Source organism: Actinia tenebrosa, unplaced genomic scaffold (assembly GCF_029948245.1).
Source record: "Actinia tenebrosa isolate PJP-AT-01 unplaced genomic scaffold, QUT_ActTen_1.0 PGA_scaffold0__85_contigs__length_37466705, whole genome shotgun sequence".
NCBI lineage: Eukaryota > Metazoa > Cnidaria > Anthozoa > Actiniaria > Actiniidae > Actinia > Actinia tenebrosa.
In genome coordinates, this window is record NW_028292569.1 from 1,174,657 (window position 1) to 1,191,548 (window position 16,892).

General features: G+C 38.0%; 3 protein-coding genes across 5 annotated transcripts; 2 read left to right on the forward strand and 1 right to left on the reverse strand.

The window, feature by feature from the left end:
• The first annotated feature begins 99 nt into the window (after positions 1 to 99).
• Positions 100 to 3,455, forward strand: LOC116308640 (uncharacterized). The gene is made up of 3 exons (XM_089025976.1): positions 100 to 627; positions 878 to 1,426; positions 2,044 to 3,455. The coding sequence occupies exons 1-3, from the start codon at positions 405 to 407 to the stop codon at positions 3,159 to 3,161; spliced, it is 1,890 nt and encodes a 629-aa protein (XP_088882102.1). The 5' UTR covers positions 100 to 404; the 3' UTR covers positions 3,162 to 3,455.
• Positions 3,456 to 4,245: 790 nt separating this feature from the next.
• LOC116308646 (synaptogyrin-3) lies at positions 4,246 to 8,704 on the reverse strand. The gene is made up of 3 exons (XM_031719121.2): positions 8,602 to 8,704; positions 6,755 to 7,120; positions 4,246 to 6,383 (listed from the first exon to the last, which is right to left on the reverse strand). Exons 1-3 carry the CDS (start codon positions 8,665 to 8,667, stop codon positions 6,138 to 6,140), a joined length of 678 nt encoding a protein of 225 aa, XP_031574981.1. The 5' UTR covers positions 8,668 to 8,704; the 3' UTR covers positions 4,246 to 6,137.
• A 172-nt stretch (positions 8,705 to 8,876) lies between these two features.
• On the forward strand, positions 8,877 to 16,030 carry LOC116308645 (alpha-protein kinase 1). Of its 3 annotated transcripts, none has more exons than XM_031719116.2 (10): positions 8,877 to 8,984; positions 9,425 to 10,545; positions 10,908 to 11,013; positions 11,404 to 11,614; positions 12,085 to 12,296; positions 12,497 to 12,679; positions 12,934 to 14,128; positions 14,362 to 14,521; positions 14,694 to 14,824; positions 15,284 to 16,030. In XM_031719116.2, the coding sequence occupies exons 2-10, from the start codon at positions 9,425 to 9,427 to the stop codon at positions 15,697 to 15,699; spliced, it is 3,735 nt and encodes a 1,244-aa protein (XP_031574976.2). In that variant the 5' UTR covers positions 8,877 to 8,984; the 3' UTR covers positions 15,700 to 16,030. The 3 variants fall into 3 exon arrangements, with proteins under 3 accessions (XP_031574976.2, XP_031574978.2, XP_031574979.2); XM_031719118.2 differs by having other exon boundaries at positions 8,977 to 9,064; XM_031719119.2 differs by lacking the exon at positions 8,877 to 8,984 and adding an exon at positions 9,240 to 9,327.
• Positions 16,031 to 16,892: the final 862 nt, after the last annotated feature.

Below are 16,892 nucleotides of genomic sequence, written 5' to 3' on the forward strand. Positions count from 1 at the left end.
AAAATTTATATTAAAATTTTTGATTCCTTAGAGAATACGGGAACAATAATCATAATTAAAGAACAAAAGCAGTGTGAAAAGGATTATGGTCTAGAGACGGGGGTAAACCGTCATGGATTGCGAAATTCTGCGATGTGTGAGTAGCATAACATTTGCACCGGAACCGGAAGTAAAAGTGCAAATAATGTTACAAGGGGAAGACGGGCCGCGATAAGAAATGTTTGCCAGAATGTTCTGTCTTCGCGTGATACGTACCCTATCCGTTAAGGTTACATCAGTCTTGATCACACTGAGCAAAACCCGTGCTTAGTTACTATAAGCATAGGCGTGTTTCATTCGTCAATTGTACTCCACAAGTATTAGTTCTTTACTTGTTTGTATGCTGAAGTATAGAGCAACTTACAATGAAACAAGAGAAGACATCCCTGACGCCTAGTGCTGCTTTGTTCTTGTCTTTGCTGTGCTTCGTTGGTGTTCTACACGTTGAATATAAACTGTATGCACACGAGGTGTTTTTCCTGAAAGAAAGCAGTTGCCAGAAAACAACGAAGACAGCGGAAGCGGCACGAGTACTAAACAAACCTGACAAAGAATCAAATACACTGATAAAGCACAACGATATTCAAGGTGAGAAAATCTTTTTGACTGATTTAAAACTTCTCAGACGTGAGTTTTCGTCAAAAACGTTAAATAAAGAGGTCCTTCTGCATGTACCGCAAATCCATATTGTATTCTTTGTTAGATTTGTTCTATTGAAGAACGCGAGACCTTTTGATATAGGCACCAGAAGATGGGGCCACGAAAAGTTAATTTTGATCACAATTTCAAATGGCTTTACTAATCGTATTGATTGTCTCTGGTCTCATGGCTATTTCAGATACACCTTTAAGGGTTAAAAGAAACAGCGAGAGAAATTCACCGAACGATTCATCCGTCAGTTCTCTCCAAATTCGTCAACACATAAAAACAGAACTTACATCGATTCTCAAGAAGGAAGGATGCGGTACCACAAACCTGAGAATGTGCCTGCGAGGACCCAGGGGTCGCAGAGGGAGGAGAGGACCACCCGGACCACCAGGGAAGCTGGGACGAACAGGAAGACAAGGCAACATTGGAAAACATGGTCCTGCTGGTCCTCAAGGTCCCAAGGGTGTCCCTGGTCCGCCAGGACCTAAGGGAGATCAAGGACCTGTTGGTCCCCCAGGTCCGAGGGGACTACCCGGAAAACAGGGCCCTCCTGTCTCAGCCCCTTCAATTCATGTCCCTCAAAAGACAATCACTGCAAATGTGAGTGACACCACATGGCTGCCATGTGTTGCTAAGGGCAACCCAGCTCCAAAGGTCACGTGGGTAAAACTGAATGGAATTTTTTCTAAAAGACGTCACAAGGTTCATGTCAGTGGGCTGTCAAGATGTGACATCATATGATGGAGGAATCTACTCCTGAGAGGCAAGAAGTGCCTTGGGTGTGGCACAAGCTAATGTTACATTGATTGTACAAGGTAAGCTTTTTATCAACATTTGATTGTGGGCTTAGGCATTTAAATAGCCAACATTCGATATTCTGGTTGAGTGATCAAGCACAAAACAAACTGAGAATAAAAGAATAAAAATAATTATGATTATGCTATTGTTTCCCTGGAGCATCGACTCGAAATGCTTTGTGCTTGACCACTCAACCGGAATATCGAATGTTGGCTATTTGAAGGGGGGAGCAAGAAAATGTTAACACACATGAATAGAGAACCAATAACGAAGATGATGATGATGATAATTCGAATTTATATAGCGCCATTTCCAGGAGCTCAATGGCGCTTTACAAGACATTTTAAACAGTCTACTGCTAATACAATTGCTAAAAATAAGAATTTGAATTTATAAAGCAATATATTATGACAATCATATTGATGTATGATGACAAGTTCAAGGGTAGAACACTGGGCACCAGTGCTGGGATGAAGCGAAGTGACCGTGCCCCACTGTGATTTGATTGAAGCTTTTGAGTCGCTTTTACCTCGACACTAATTCGCAACATTTTCTCAGTTCCTCCAAGGATAGTACACATAACCAGTTCACAGATAGTCGAGGAAGGAGCTAATGTTACTTTAAGATGCCTGACATCACATTGGTCTACTGTTTCCTGGTCCAAGCCATATGGAAAAATCCCGAAAAGTCAAAGCACAAAAAAAGAAGCAAAGTTGATTATATCAGGAATAAAAATGGAAGATAGTGGAGATTATGTCTGTCAAGCTGAAAACATTTTGGGAAAAAACACCAAAGTGACACAGATAACAGTAGTTGGGGCACTGAGATTTGAAGTAAAACCAGTTTTAACAAATTTCCCAACTATTGGCAGCCGTGTGGTCATTAACTGTAAAGTTGTCGGTGCATTGGTAACTCAGTGGAAGAAAGGCAATGAATCTTTGTCAGAGTTTATTTCCATTTTTCCAAATGGAACCCTGGTAATACCTAAGCTCAGAAACACAGATTTAGGAGTGTACATTTTAACAGCTAGAAATTTTCAGCGTGCAATCACAGCTCAAGTACAAATTGGCTACGCATCCTGTAGTGAGATAAAGAAAACAATTCCACTGTTGTTGTCTGGTAAATACACAATCAGTCCTGGTGGCTTATCATCTTTTAGTGTGTACTGTGACATGACTGACAAGGGTGGGGTGGGGGTGACTGTCGTCAGTCATGATAGTGAGGCTAGGACCTTAGTCAATGGTTTTGAAGGTGTAGGTTCATACAGACGGGACATTCACTATGCAGGAATAACTATGAATCAGGTAGCTGCACTAACTAAGGCTTCACGAAGCTGTGAGCAATTTTTAAGCTTTGAGTGCCAAGGGGATGTAGCATTTATAGCAGACGGTTATGGGTGGTGGATGTCACGTGATAATGTGAGACAAAACTACTGGGGTGGGGCTACCCCTGGAAGTGGCAAGTGTGCATGTGGTATGACCAATTCATGCCAGCGTCGGCCAGGTTATTGTAACTGTAATAATGTTGGTAGTCATAGTGAATGGCACAGTGATAGTGGATTACTGACTGATAAATCTACTCTACCTGTGACTCAGTTAAGGTTTGGAGATACAGGTGACTCAAGTGAGAAAGGTTACCACACCCTAGGAAGACTTAAATGTTATGGAACCTTGTAATCCTCCTGTACATTAATACTACTTCTGATGTGGCAACATCCATTTTTTTGGGCTGGTGGATTTGAATCTCTGATTGGGGGAGAACATTCAGTCAAACCCCAATGTGCAGTAAACTTGTCGACATGACAAATATTTAATCTGTGGGGTTTTCTGCATATAATACATTATTACAATTATCATATCAAGTTTATTCCAAGTCATGACAGAGATTGAAATGTTTGCTTTTTTTTTGAAAGAAGAATGAAATCTTCCTTTTTAGATTGAAAAATGAATAAAAAGCAATCAACAACCCAACCACATTATAAAGAATTAAACTTAATTTTAATGAAAATGAAAAAAAACATTTAAGCATTTTTTTTGTAAATTTATAAGTTTAAACAGATTGATAATGAAAGACATTCAAATAAAAATGTGTAGTTCAGATATTATCCATATCCCCCCCCCCTCCCCCCCCCAAGTAGGAATTTGGAATTTCCAAGGGATGAGGGGAATTGGAGAAAGAAAATTATTTACAGAGTTTGTGTGGAAGAAAATTGGAATTTCTGAGGATAGGGGGAGAGTCTTTAAAAAATCCTCTGTGAAAGTGTGTGTGTGTGTGAGGGGGGGGGGGGGGGGGGGTATGGATTTACACAAAAACCAACCCTAACTACTAGACCCATCAACAGGAAATTCTATGGGTTATGGTACTCAGAGGCAGATCTAGGACTTTTAAAAGACTATTGTTTTTATTCTTTATATTATTCTTCATATGACAAAGTAAGGCAATACCATAGGAAACCCATAGTTGGGAAAATGGTGAAAAAATGAAATCTCAAATAAACAGAAATTAAATATTTTGAGAACTTTAAGTAAACCAAATGAAAGTTTATCTGATTTATTGATAAAAAAACTGATTTAACTGGTTAATCTGTAAGTATGTGTTCCTTCCTTACACCTGTTCTCCTGGCCCACCCTTTCTTTGATTCCTGGATCTGCCCCTGCAGGTTAAAGTTGGACTTGATAAAATAATACTACTAGATGTATGAACATACAAGTCCAACGTCTACTTGTATCACTCAAACAAATTCAGAATAGGACTACTGTGTAATTAATAGATGAACACCTTTTTATTCCCATCCACTAACTGAACGTAAGATTCAGTTTGTTTTTGATACAACATTAAAATAATCCCTGGGCCCAGTTGTACAAAGCCTGGATAGGGTTATCCAATGTATAAATCTTATCCAGTGGATAAATGTATTAGATAACAGTATCGACTTATACACTGGATAAGAATTTATCTGCTGGATAGCGCTATCCAGGCTTTGTACGGCCGGGCCCTGGTGATTTAGAATTTGTTAAAAATGATTATGGAGGCTTTGCTTCATCACGTGATGGCAGCCATGACAGGGGGGATAAACACAGAGTCTTTTTCCCCTGGGAAACTGAATTTTTTCTCATGTAAATCAGATTAGACCAGATTCAATTTTTCCTGCCTCCTGTCATTGCGTGATGCTGCAAAGACTCTATTAGGATATCATCAAAGAATCCTATTGATTATTGATTAAGTTATCAAATGGATTATCAAAAACTTACTTTGTTTATCACAAAAACAAAAAAACAAAGCGAAAAACAACATATTTAAACAAATATTAATCAAAACACATTATTTTCTTCCCATACTTGATGCATGCTTATAGTCATTTTTGTGATGTTAATCTGCCAACGATTTCATTAAAAGGTTTTGTCACTTTGCTTTGTTGGATGGTCCAATAAATTTGTGGTTGGCAATAGCCCATTTCTGAGACATGCTTCACTTGTCACGCACAAAGGTTTCATTATGAGGCTACGTGCTAAATGCTCAGTCATTCGTGACGGGCGGTAAGAATAAATTTAATTTAGCACATAGCTTCATACTGAAACCTTTGTGCATGACAAGTGAAGCATATCTTAGAGGTAGGCTATTTAAATAACAATCAAACAAAACATATTTTGTCATCATATGCCCACCTACTTCATAGGTCACTAGATGCTCATGGCTACCCTTGCTAACATGGTTGCTGTGATACTAGAACAGCTTCTATGCAAGTTAGACCCATATTGTGTATATGAAACAATATGGACATTTCTCAAGCCGCAGCCATTTTGACTGGAGCATTAGTTTTCACCACGTAACCTCACATTCAAGTGTTTCAGAATGAGGTTACCGTAGGGTTAAACAAAGGTTAATTTTATTCTTATGGGAATAAACATTGCATCTTGATCAATGTGCATACCACAACACTGAATTGGTTTCAGATTTCCTTCAATTGATTCATCCAGTCAGAGGTACAGTATGAATTCATACTATTGATTATCCCAAATTACATGAACCCTGTCTTTTCCTATATTATACTACTAAAAAAGGAAAGGGATTGAAGACAAGCACATAATCGGCACCAGATATACGATATTATTATACTTTTTCATCATCTCAAAATAGGATCAAAGTTTTCACATAGGGTATTGAATGCGACACAGATTTGGATTAAAGGTTACTTTTCAATCATTTCAAGTTAAAGCCAAAGTTGACGTGATGTGGTTGACAGTATGTGTAGCACTAGTACGCTCACCTTAGCAGAGATTGTTAGATTTCTACCTTGATTCAAGATTTTTTCTCTGGGCTCATTTTCTTCCCCCACAAACACCAAAAGTGTTAAATTTCAACCCCATGAGCTCACCCTTCCCAGACTTATGTTAGATAACACCCTTAAAATCTACTTATATCAACATGAGAGCACTATTATCTTATTAGGAATATATACTAAATGTTTTTTTGCCTGTTGAGTTTCGCATACAAGCACTTCCAGAGTTTAGCCAGATATGATTATTTACTAAAATCCTATTCTCAATGACAGTCAAAAGTGAAATATCCATGCTACTTCAATTAGTACATTTTAAGAATTATTTTTCCTAACCTTAAACATGTTATCTTTGTAATCTGTCTCTCTTCTCTTCTTAATAAGAAGGTTGTTTGAATTCACTTGGGACTTCTGAAGGGTTTGTACCAGAACCTTGTCCCTCTGGTCGGGAATCATCAGAAAATGGCTGCGACTGATAAGGGTCCCCAGCTGCTTCTGATGTATTTGGAGGGAAGGGAGCGTATGGTGAGGGGTAGGACTCCCCTGCAAGGTTGTCTTTGTTGTAGTCAAAGTCATCTGGGCCACGGCGATACTTCATGAATGCCATGACAGCGAGTCCAAACTAGGACATCAAACAAGGAAATGAAAATCAATGCCTAATGTTTGTTTACATCGTAATAATATCATAGAACTTTCTATTGTCTGTACTATTAAATGCTTTCCCCTCTAAACCCTGGCCAATTGTCCTGTTCGTAGTGGCTATGTTTGTTTTCTAGGAACATTTGGAACATACAGTGTATGGATGTTGTTCAACCCTATCAAGACGGCATACCAGTAGACTGCAGCATTCTGACTGTTCAGAAAACCAATCAGATCACTCTATTTTCACCCTTACGTAACTAATATACAATACCGACACACACACTCTCTTAAAAGCACTTTTAAACACATGACATAAGAATGGAGCAAATCAAAAATCATTAGGTTACTTACCCAAGTTATAATTGAAAAAAATGAAAATGCAATGGCTGCTTGGCAATTGTTTGTCTGTGATGTACTGGTGACAACCTTCATCTGACGCCACTTGTCAGCCAAGTAGCAAAAACAAACAAACCAGAGGAATGACCAAAGGCCTGAAAATGCTAAATCTGCCATTGTGACGATCCTCTTGTTTTCAGGGTTTGTGATTGTGTCATATTGAGAATCGATTGCCAGGAATACAATACAAATGAGAAACGCCATGACCCCTATTCCTACACCATAATGGCAAGCACCGCTGTCACCGTTATAGAGACATACACCATAAGTGGAGTCATATCCACCAGAAGATATACAGCCAAATACAACAATGGCAAACAACTAGAGGAAGACACAGAACTCTGAATTAATACAAAAATAAACTGGTTCATTACTGTTACACCATTTTTAATGAGTAAATGGTTTGAACCCAGCTTTATACTAGGGTTATAACGAGGAATTAGGGATCAGGATCATATTATGAATCAAGAATCACAGAAGAAGGATTGGGATTGTATGAATAAATTCAGGGATCAGGGGAATATTTATGGGATCAGGAACAAACTACATAAGTTGTATGTTGTATTTTCCTGTACAATTTTAGGATCAATCCCCCCCAAAAAATCCCTCGACATGGCTTATACAGTACAGCTATTTAAAAAAAGGTTGGCGACGGTTTTATTGCATCTTGCATGTTATTATTAAGTTTTAAAAGTATTTATATTTGATATGCAAATCATGTCGTTACAGAGGAAATTATTCCAGAAAAATGTGCAGACAGAGTTTAATAAATTTCCAAAATGTTGTGATCTTTTACCTTCCGAATGGTCCACTTCCAAGATATGCTTCGCTTGTCACACACAAAGGTTTTAGTACGATCGCGACGCTACATACGAAATTAAATCTTTCTCTTCTTACATGAAACACTGAGCATTATGCATGAAGCCTCGCATTGAAACCTTTGTACGTGACAAGAGAAGCATATTTCGGAAGTGGGCTATTGACAATGGGCATATTGCAGTTCAGGGTGGGTATGCAATATGCAAAAAAAAAAAACACCAGCCTTTTCTGAAATAGCTGTATAGGTCTGTATCTATAGGGGCTTTTGGGTCGGGTGGAGAGAATGCATACTGTTATTGAACACAAAATTATACGAAAATTATCACCTTTCTCGCAATGAACACTGCCAACTTTCTTTATACATTCTCAAAAGAGCAGAATATTCCATAAAACTCAAATTTCATACCGCTATTTTAGCTTCAACAAAACAGCGTTCTGTATAGCGAGGTTCAAAATTGAGTGAGCATAATTTTTGAAAAACTGCCACGACTTTAATTTGGCTTGAAATTTTCCTTCTTTTGGCATTTTTGAACACTGAAAGCTTCCAAATCGTATGCTTTCTTTAAAATAATTATCGAATTGGAATATTATTGATATTTTTATGGCTCAAAATCGATGTTCAAAGTAGGAAAACTATCAATCATAAGTACACATAAAAACCTAATAATGAATAAATTCAAATTCCTACGAAACGTCTAGACCATTTGTCTCTTACAACAGCTGTGCAGCGCTTGCATTGATTGTTAAAAAGGCGATACATTCTTTAAATCAAAACGAGAGAGATAGCAGAAACAAAGACAAAACCCATTTGAAAGGCCCAAAAGAGGAATTAAATTAGTTTAATAGTTGAACTCGTGGCTCGAAAAAAGCCAAGGACCTCAAACAAAAGTGTGCAAAAAAAGTCCTGGTTAAAAACATCTTTGAGATATATAATGAGCCAGTATGAAAGTTAAAGGTTTAAAGTAACTGTGAAGATAACTTACAATGGATATAAGGCGTAGAATAACCGGTGGCCTTTTTATAAACTCAGCTGGGTTGAATTCCTCCATGTCGAACGGTTCAAGTCAAACTCGAGAGGGAAGCACTCAACACAGGAACCCCAATACTTACCTTTGCATAAATTATCCAAAAATATAAATATTTATGATAAAATAAATAGTTAATATTTGATTGTTAATAGTTTTGATAAATAGCTCAAAATGACTTGCTTTAAATATTTTTCAAATCAATTTTCGGAAATTTACTAATAAATAACATGAAATTTAAGAAAATATAACTTCGTTTCTGGGCTTCCTCTGGTAGTTCCAGTCTTCCCGTGATTCCAGGAAACACAAGCGGAAATCTAAGCGGAAGCGATGGAAGAACCGTAAGTATGATTTGCAAAAATTTTCTTGCTTCAAAAAATGTCCCCAGTTTGTTAGTATTTTCTTAATTGAATATTAAAAGGTAAGAAATTCTTTTAAATATTATGATAGCTAATTATAGAATCTAGAGATTTGTTCTTTAAAATTACAGTTTACATTTTTCATGAGGAAATTCTTCCATAATTTATTAAAAAAATATTTTTTAATGCAGGAAAAGTATTCCTTCATTTATTTCACATAAATTATTAATTATACAGTGCTGAAGACTAAGAAATAGATTCATTATTGTTCAAGTTAGAGCAGACTATGGTAGATGTTGGAACATGAAAAGCTCTGAAACTAAAAGTATTGCTGCTTTTCTTTCATTTTACTTCCACTTTCGTACCATATTTGTATTCAAGAGAATGAAACTTCATAAATATATTAAACTTTATAATTACAGATGCTGTTCAGAAGAGCATTGACTCAGATCTCACCTCAGAACTTTTCACCAGATTCAAAAACAAAATGCTTGCAGCTAAGATTGAGCACTGAATTTCCGAGTATATTGGAAGAAATAAAACAAAAACATACCTTGATATTCCAACTCTATGGGGAGCCAGGGAGCGGCTGTTCAACCTTGGTTCAAGGACTTTGTCAACACCTTTGTGAGATCGAACACATCGCAGAGAAGGAGATATTGTACCTTTCACTCAACCAATATTGTAATGAGAAATCTTTGTGGGAGTTCATGAGTGATCTGGCAAAAGAAAGAAATTATAAAGAACAAGCCACATTCTTCTCTGCAACATCTGAGAAAAAAGATGAAAAGATCAAAAGGTTTCTAGGGTTTTTTAATTTCAAAGTTGTTTGCTTTGACAATGCAGATTGTAATGATGGTTTAGTGGAATCTTTCTTGGAACATCTTGTGTGTAGTAAGATCAAGACTTTTATCATTGGCACACAAACCAGACAGATTCAAACTAATGAACAAGTTAGTACGATAGAGGTGAGAGGTCTCAACTTGTCAACTGCTCAAGAATTGTTCAGAAAACTTTGCCCTTCATGTGCCTATGAAGACGGACAGATTTCAAGCTTATGTGGAATCCTCAAATATAACCCGATTGCCATCAACTTCTTCTGTGCTTTAGTAAATTCACACAAACTTGATGCAACTCAACTACAGCTGTCCAAAGGTGAAAGACAGGTTGACATGTTTGCACTAGATTGGATATTAGATTACATCAAGCAATCTTTGGGGCCATCATATATCAGCATCTTGTATCAACTGTGTCACCTTCGAAGACCACTCCCAATGACAGAGGTAACACCAGAGATTAGTAAACTCATGGAGCTGAATCTACTGACAGTCAAGAAAGAAGGAAGTGTGAATTTTATTGCCATTGATTTATGCCTGCAGAAGCACTTGTCTCGCAGAAAAGACAATAAGACTGCAAAGGACACTGTAAATGAAACTGCAGACTTTAGTGTCCTGGAATGCTGGCTTTCTTTAGTTTCTAATAAACTTCAGAGGTTGGTTCAAGATGCTGAGGAAAATGCATGGCCTTTTGTTCCTGAAAAATGGTATGGGTTTTGTATTGCATTTTGTGTTTCTATTTTCCCTAGCTGACACTCCAGAAAAAAAAAAAGCAAATCAGGACGTAGCAAAAGCCCAACATATATTCAGTCATATTCCATGGTTCCTTCCAATATCATGCATTTGAGCCTAGGTGTATTTTTATTAGTGTGGGATAAATATTTCTTTTATATGCTTTCTTGTGGCAAACTATGGCATGTCCCACTTGTGACTTGTATTTTCTTAACAAACACATTATACTGAAGGCTCTTGTAGAAACAACAGAAACTACAAATGATTTGTGCGATATTCCATGATATGCCACTCTTCTTCTTACCCTGTATGATTTGTAGATATTTTTAAATTCCAGGCAGTTCATCCAAAATGTAGGCAAAGAGGAAAACTACAATGTCAAGGAACTTCTCACTTCAAGGAACATACATGTTGGTTTTCTTACAGAACTGCAAATACTTCAAGTGAGTATTAATTTTTTTTAAACATTAGAAAGAAGATATATGCTTTCTACAGAAAGATAGGATAGGTAAAACATTTTGCCCTCAAAAATTGTTGATAAAATTGCATTCAAATTAAAGTGTAGGGATTGTCACAGAGACCTATCATTGGTCCATTTACTTTCTGTCCACTGGAAAGAAAGGATTTGTATAAAAATTTTATAACTGCAAATCTTGTCATGAAATCTGTAAATCTGGTATATTTGCATAAAGTTGAAGTTATGGAATGCCTCTGAGATCTACCTTTGGTTCACTAACACTGATGTAAAGGATGCATGGATAGATGTAATAATAATTTAGTAGGGTTGAGAGATCATTGCATGCCTATATTCTGACTTTTAAATCTTTCTTCAGGAATGTTTGTATCATGCATATGTAGAAGAAAACTTCAAGAAAATGGCTGCATTAGTATTGGTTCTTGACAGGTTCCTGTACTGGCAGGGGGAGGGAAAGATTGCAATGGACATTGTTGATCATATCCAAAGTAGAAGTCCGCAAACTGCTATTGCACCTCAGCTTGTCATTAGAAGGGTCAGGTTCATGAAAAGTAATGGAAGTCTTCAAGGTACATTTTCATAGCATTATAGTATATGGATAGATGGATAAACGGATGGATGGATGGACAGGTGAATGAATGAATGAACTGAAATAGAAAGGCTGGGGATAGAAGAAAAAATGAAATAGATGACAGAATATAAGCTATACAATAAATCTTTTCAACATTGCAAAATGTTCACCCTTCACAGTACGTTTATGTACATGTCAAAATGACAAAGTTTGAAATGGATTCGTTATAATATTAATATGGAAAGTAAAAGGATGAATAAACCGCAATAAACCTACAGCAGAGCATCAGCTGTTATGGGCAATAGTGCTCCCTGCCTTTCCTTGTTTGGACACCACAGTCCGAAAACGTTTTGAGGGAGGTGGGGAGGGGGGGGGGGTGGTTAGTGGGCTGAAATGACACCACAGATAGACTCCCCTAGGCATCTGCAATGTTTGAACTAACTCAAGATCTTTTTGTTGCATCTACAGAAGCAGAAGAAACCCTGAATAGACTGTTGCAGGCCAAGTCAAGGATTGGCCAATGGAAATACAGGAAGGAAGATGACTTCCATCTTGTATCTGGTGTTTGCGTGCAAATCAAAGGGGAAATCCAATACCGTCTTGGACTCTGGTCAAAAGGCGCTGCCCTTCTGATACAATCATTGGGGTTTTTTGGATCTCTTCCACAACCAGACAAAAAGGTATGCATTTTGCAACGGAAATTAATCTACTTCTGCCCTACATCGTTACGGAAGGGAAGCGAACCACATAAAACAACGTAGGCTAATGAAATGACATTTAACTTCAGAGGGCCACAAGTTCATCAATACCAGTCGCATCTGCCCGGCATTCATCACCTCAAAAGTTCATCCCATCTTTGCTATTTTCATTTTTCCAACAGGGTCTCGCTTCCAGCTATGGCCTCTTGAGTTTGTGTCTTCGTAACATGACCGTCCAAGACTATGCTGTTTTGGCGCAGACCTTTGGCCTTTTCCAATGCCATCCATTGCTTGCTGCCTACTTCAGTGGACAAGAAGCTGCCAAAATGTCTGTGTATGCCCCTATGTTGTTTCTTCGAAACATAGTAAGGACTACATAACATAAACTTCAAAATTTTCAAAAGTCAAACCATTTCTTTTGTTTTCTGTTTTCAGCATTCATTTTATTATCTTCATTATTATTATTATTATTATTATTATTATTATTATATTATATTATGTTATATTAATATTATTATTGTCATTTTATTACTGTTGTTCTTGTTCTTGTAGTTGCTGTTAATATTATTATAAGGCTTATTATTTCATTTTAAAATATTATTTTAACCCTTCTTTGCAGTGCCAAGCAGGAGAGGTTTTGCTGGAGTTTCTCAACCTCATCCCTGACAAGAACGAGAAACAGCATCTTCTGAAAATCGCCATTGAAGACCTAAAAGACAGCATACAAGCCCATCAATCATACGCTTCACTCACGAGCAGAGAACAGTTTTACCTTCTAGTATGTGCCGTGTATAAGATAAGTCTTGCCCTCTTCCAGATTGGTTCCAATGAGGACAAGGAAAAAGGGATGAAGCTCAAGGACTTATCTACAGAACTGTACGAACACTACTGCTCGTCTAGTGATCGTGTATCAATCACTAAAACAGTGATTGGGGTGGTCGATCAGTGTCTCAGTCTCCTGGGATTACAAGCGTTTTCACAAGATAACTTGGCAAATGCTGGTGAAGTTCTGGTGAACTACTTCAAAATGCGCAAAACCATGCGTCAGAGACAAAATACTAGTTTATCGAGTGTCGGGTTTTTTGACAACCTGGTCAAACCTGATGTACTATCTGTACCTAGGGTATCTAAACAGAATCAGAGAAATCAAGATTTGAAGAAGACAGTTGATCAATGCACGGGTACAGCAGAGATACAAGAAGAACAACAAGTGCATCAAGATCAAGCACTGGACGGGACAGTTGATCAATGCACGGGTACAGCAGAGATACAAGAAGAACAACAAGTGCATCAAGATCAAGCACTGGATGGGACAGTTGATCGATGCACGGGTACAGCAGAGATACAAGAAGAACAACAAGTGCATCAAGATCAAACACTGGACGGGACAGTTGATCGACACACAGGTACAGCAGAGATACAAGAAGAACAACAAGTGCATCAAGATCAAACACTGGATGGGACAGTTGATCAATGCACAGGTACAGCAGAGATACAAGAAGAACAGCAAGTGCATCAAGATCAAACACTGGATGGGACAGTTGATCGATGCACAGGTATAGCAGAGATACAAGAAGAACAGCGAGAACACCAAACACTTCCCAAGCTTCCAGAGCAGTCAATTTTCCAAACAGTAGACCAGCCTGCACAAACTAACATAAACGCAATGGAAGAAGGAGGACAAGAAATCGTTGTGCAAAGCCTAGCCGACGAAGCAGCGAATTTGCCATGGAAAACCATGGAACCGTTGACAACAGACAAACGTTTAGTGGGACAGCAGAAAACAGCGAACGTTAAAGCAAATCGAGTAAAAGGTATTTACAAACAGTGACTTAGTGAGAGTACCAGAATTGGAGGGGCGTCCGCGCGCGTGCGTTTTGGCGCAAAGATTCCCGCAAAATCCACACGTAGCCTAATAAAATAGGGAAAAAGGGAAGTTTACAATTTTTAGTCACTAAAATGTCATGGATGCTTTGGAAAGTGGAAGCGGTGTTCTATAATTGCTTCCAAGTCTTATTCAAGTTTTCTTTCACTCTCCAATCACCAGATGGCACACTCTGGAAGTACGACTATCCATCCAGCCAGTGGAGAGGACAGTCAACGATGGTGTACATTGGAGACCAACTGAAACTTGCCAAGGGGAAAGAAGGAAAACAAAGAGACGTGTACACTGTTGAATTTATCAACCAAGATGAACAATTGGGAAGGTAAGCGACTGTGGAAGTCGAGAAATAATTCATAGAGATCTTCACTGCTTTAAGGCTGAGAAGGCAAGGCTTGCTTAAGAGGGATATTGAGAGATTCTGATACGTCCATCATTGTCTCTATCAAGTAATGTTTCTTCTTATTCTTCTTGTTCATTTTTTGTTGGGTTTTCAGGTATGTGGCCAAGCGTTACCGTAAGTCTAAGTACCAGACAATGCAACAGTACCAAAATGACGTACTGAGTCAGATGACTGCCAAGCAGTATGTTGCTTTGTTCAACCAACAGCTCTACCAAAAAGCTGCAGGTAAGAAGATTAATGATAGAATATTTGTCCATAGTTTGTGACAACATGAGTGGAATGGACCTTAGCTGGAGTTCATAATAACTGTGGCGTTGGTAGTGGAGGTAATTAGTGATGATGGTGGCAACGTCATGGTGATATTAATGGTAATGATGATTATGATGGTGGTGGGGATGTTAATGATTATGTTGGTCGTAGTGATGGTTGAAGTTAATGATGGTGATGACAACGATAAATGGTGCTTATTTCAGTTATAATAATAGCGATTGTGGTGGAGATGGGTGATGACAATGACGATGATGATAACGACGATGATAATGTTGATGATGATAACGATTGAGAAGGTGGTGATGATTGATGATGGTAACATTGCATGGGTACGAGTCATGATCTTAAAAACGATGACAAATATAAAGCGACAGGACATAACAAAGTCTGTGCTTATCTTTGTACTTACTTCAGGTGCTCCAGTAGGTGATATCCAGTTCTTACCAGTCGTCCTTCTTCAACTAGTTAACTCCAATGGCCAAACTGAAATCTTCAACGCTGAGCCCTACATGTCAGGGGAATTCATCAAACTCACCAACAACACTGACTGGATAAACAAACACAGACGAACTGATCTGGTTCTGGCATACAGTCACTTCACTTACCAAGCATCTGATGGCAAACTTATTATTGTGGACATACAAGGCTGGGCACCTCTTGATAATCAAGGGTGCACTTTCTTAACAGATCCACAGATTCATTCAACTGTTTACAAGTGCTTTGGAACTGGAAATTTTGGAAAAGAAGGATATGATAATTTTTGGAAAATGCATTCAGAATGTAACCAAATTTGTAAGATGCTAAAATTGAAGAGACCTTTTAACAAATAGATTTTTAAAACCTTTTTAAATGTCCACCCAATGGCAATCACTGTCTGTGGGGGGACTGGATATCCATGAGATACCTTTTTATATGGAAACTACTTAGGATTTTAATATTAAAAAAAGCTAATCAGCTAATCTATTACCCCAATTCCCATTTATAGTTAAATATATATGATGTAAATGTAGAGGAAGGATCAAGGATTAGTTAAGGTTGGTGGGTTGTGGGTTGTATGGAAAATTCTGATTATACTCCCGTTACCTAATATTATCTGAAGAATTGTGTCATTTCTCATTATAAAAGTACATTTTATGATTAAATCCAACTACTTTCTCTGCCTTTTCAGTGTCTGTCTCTTCCGACTTTGCTTCTTACACCATGTCATAACTGGTTGAGCTGTAACATCCTTTTATATTCCGACTGATTTAATGGTGCTATAGAATACATCAACTATACCCATGTGTAGTCGGTGGGAAAGGGGCATGTCCCATAATACATTGCGGGATATATATTATGACACCCCCAGCTGGAACTACAACTGTATTATGCAAATCCAGAAAATATCCTTACCATCCCAATTGAGAGTGTTTCGAATTTTGAAGGGGTGGGGGAGGGTCTGAGAGGGGTATATCATGTTGTTCCAAAAAAATATTCATACCTCCCCCATGGATGGAGATTGGAATTTCCAAGGGTTGGAGAGGGTCTGGGGGGGGGGGGGGGGGTTAGTGTGTAGTACCAGAAAATATCCATACTTCCCTAATGGAGGGGGATTGGAATTTCCCTGGGGTGGGGCGTTCGAGAGGATTGAATATTTTAGTAATTCCCTTGTGGAACTATCCTCGGGAACCCAGGGGTAAATTTCTGTCGCTCGTTTCTCGCTACCAGAAGGGTATTTCCCGAGGATATTGTGTTGTCCTCTTTCGTTTTGAGGTATGGGTTTCCTGTGGTAGTTCCAGCTTATCACGGTCACACACGCGGAAGTCAGATAAAAGTGAAGACGGTTTGCGAACAAAAACAGTTATGTTAGTATTAGTATTTACTAATTTAATATCACCAGGTAAGAAATACTTTACATACTAACCTTAGCTTAAGATACCATCTTTTTTTTTTGAAATATCGCAAGTTTACAAAAAAATTTAATGGGGGTATTTCCTATCATTAATATTTAAACTAGCTGTTGCATATGTTAATGCAAATGAAG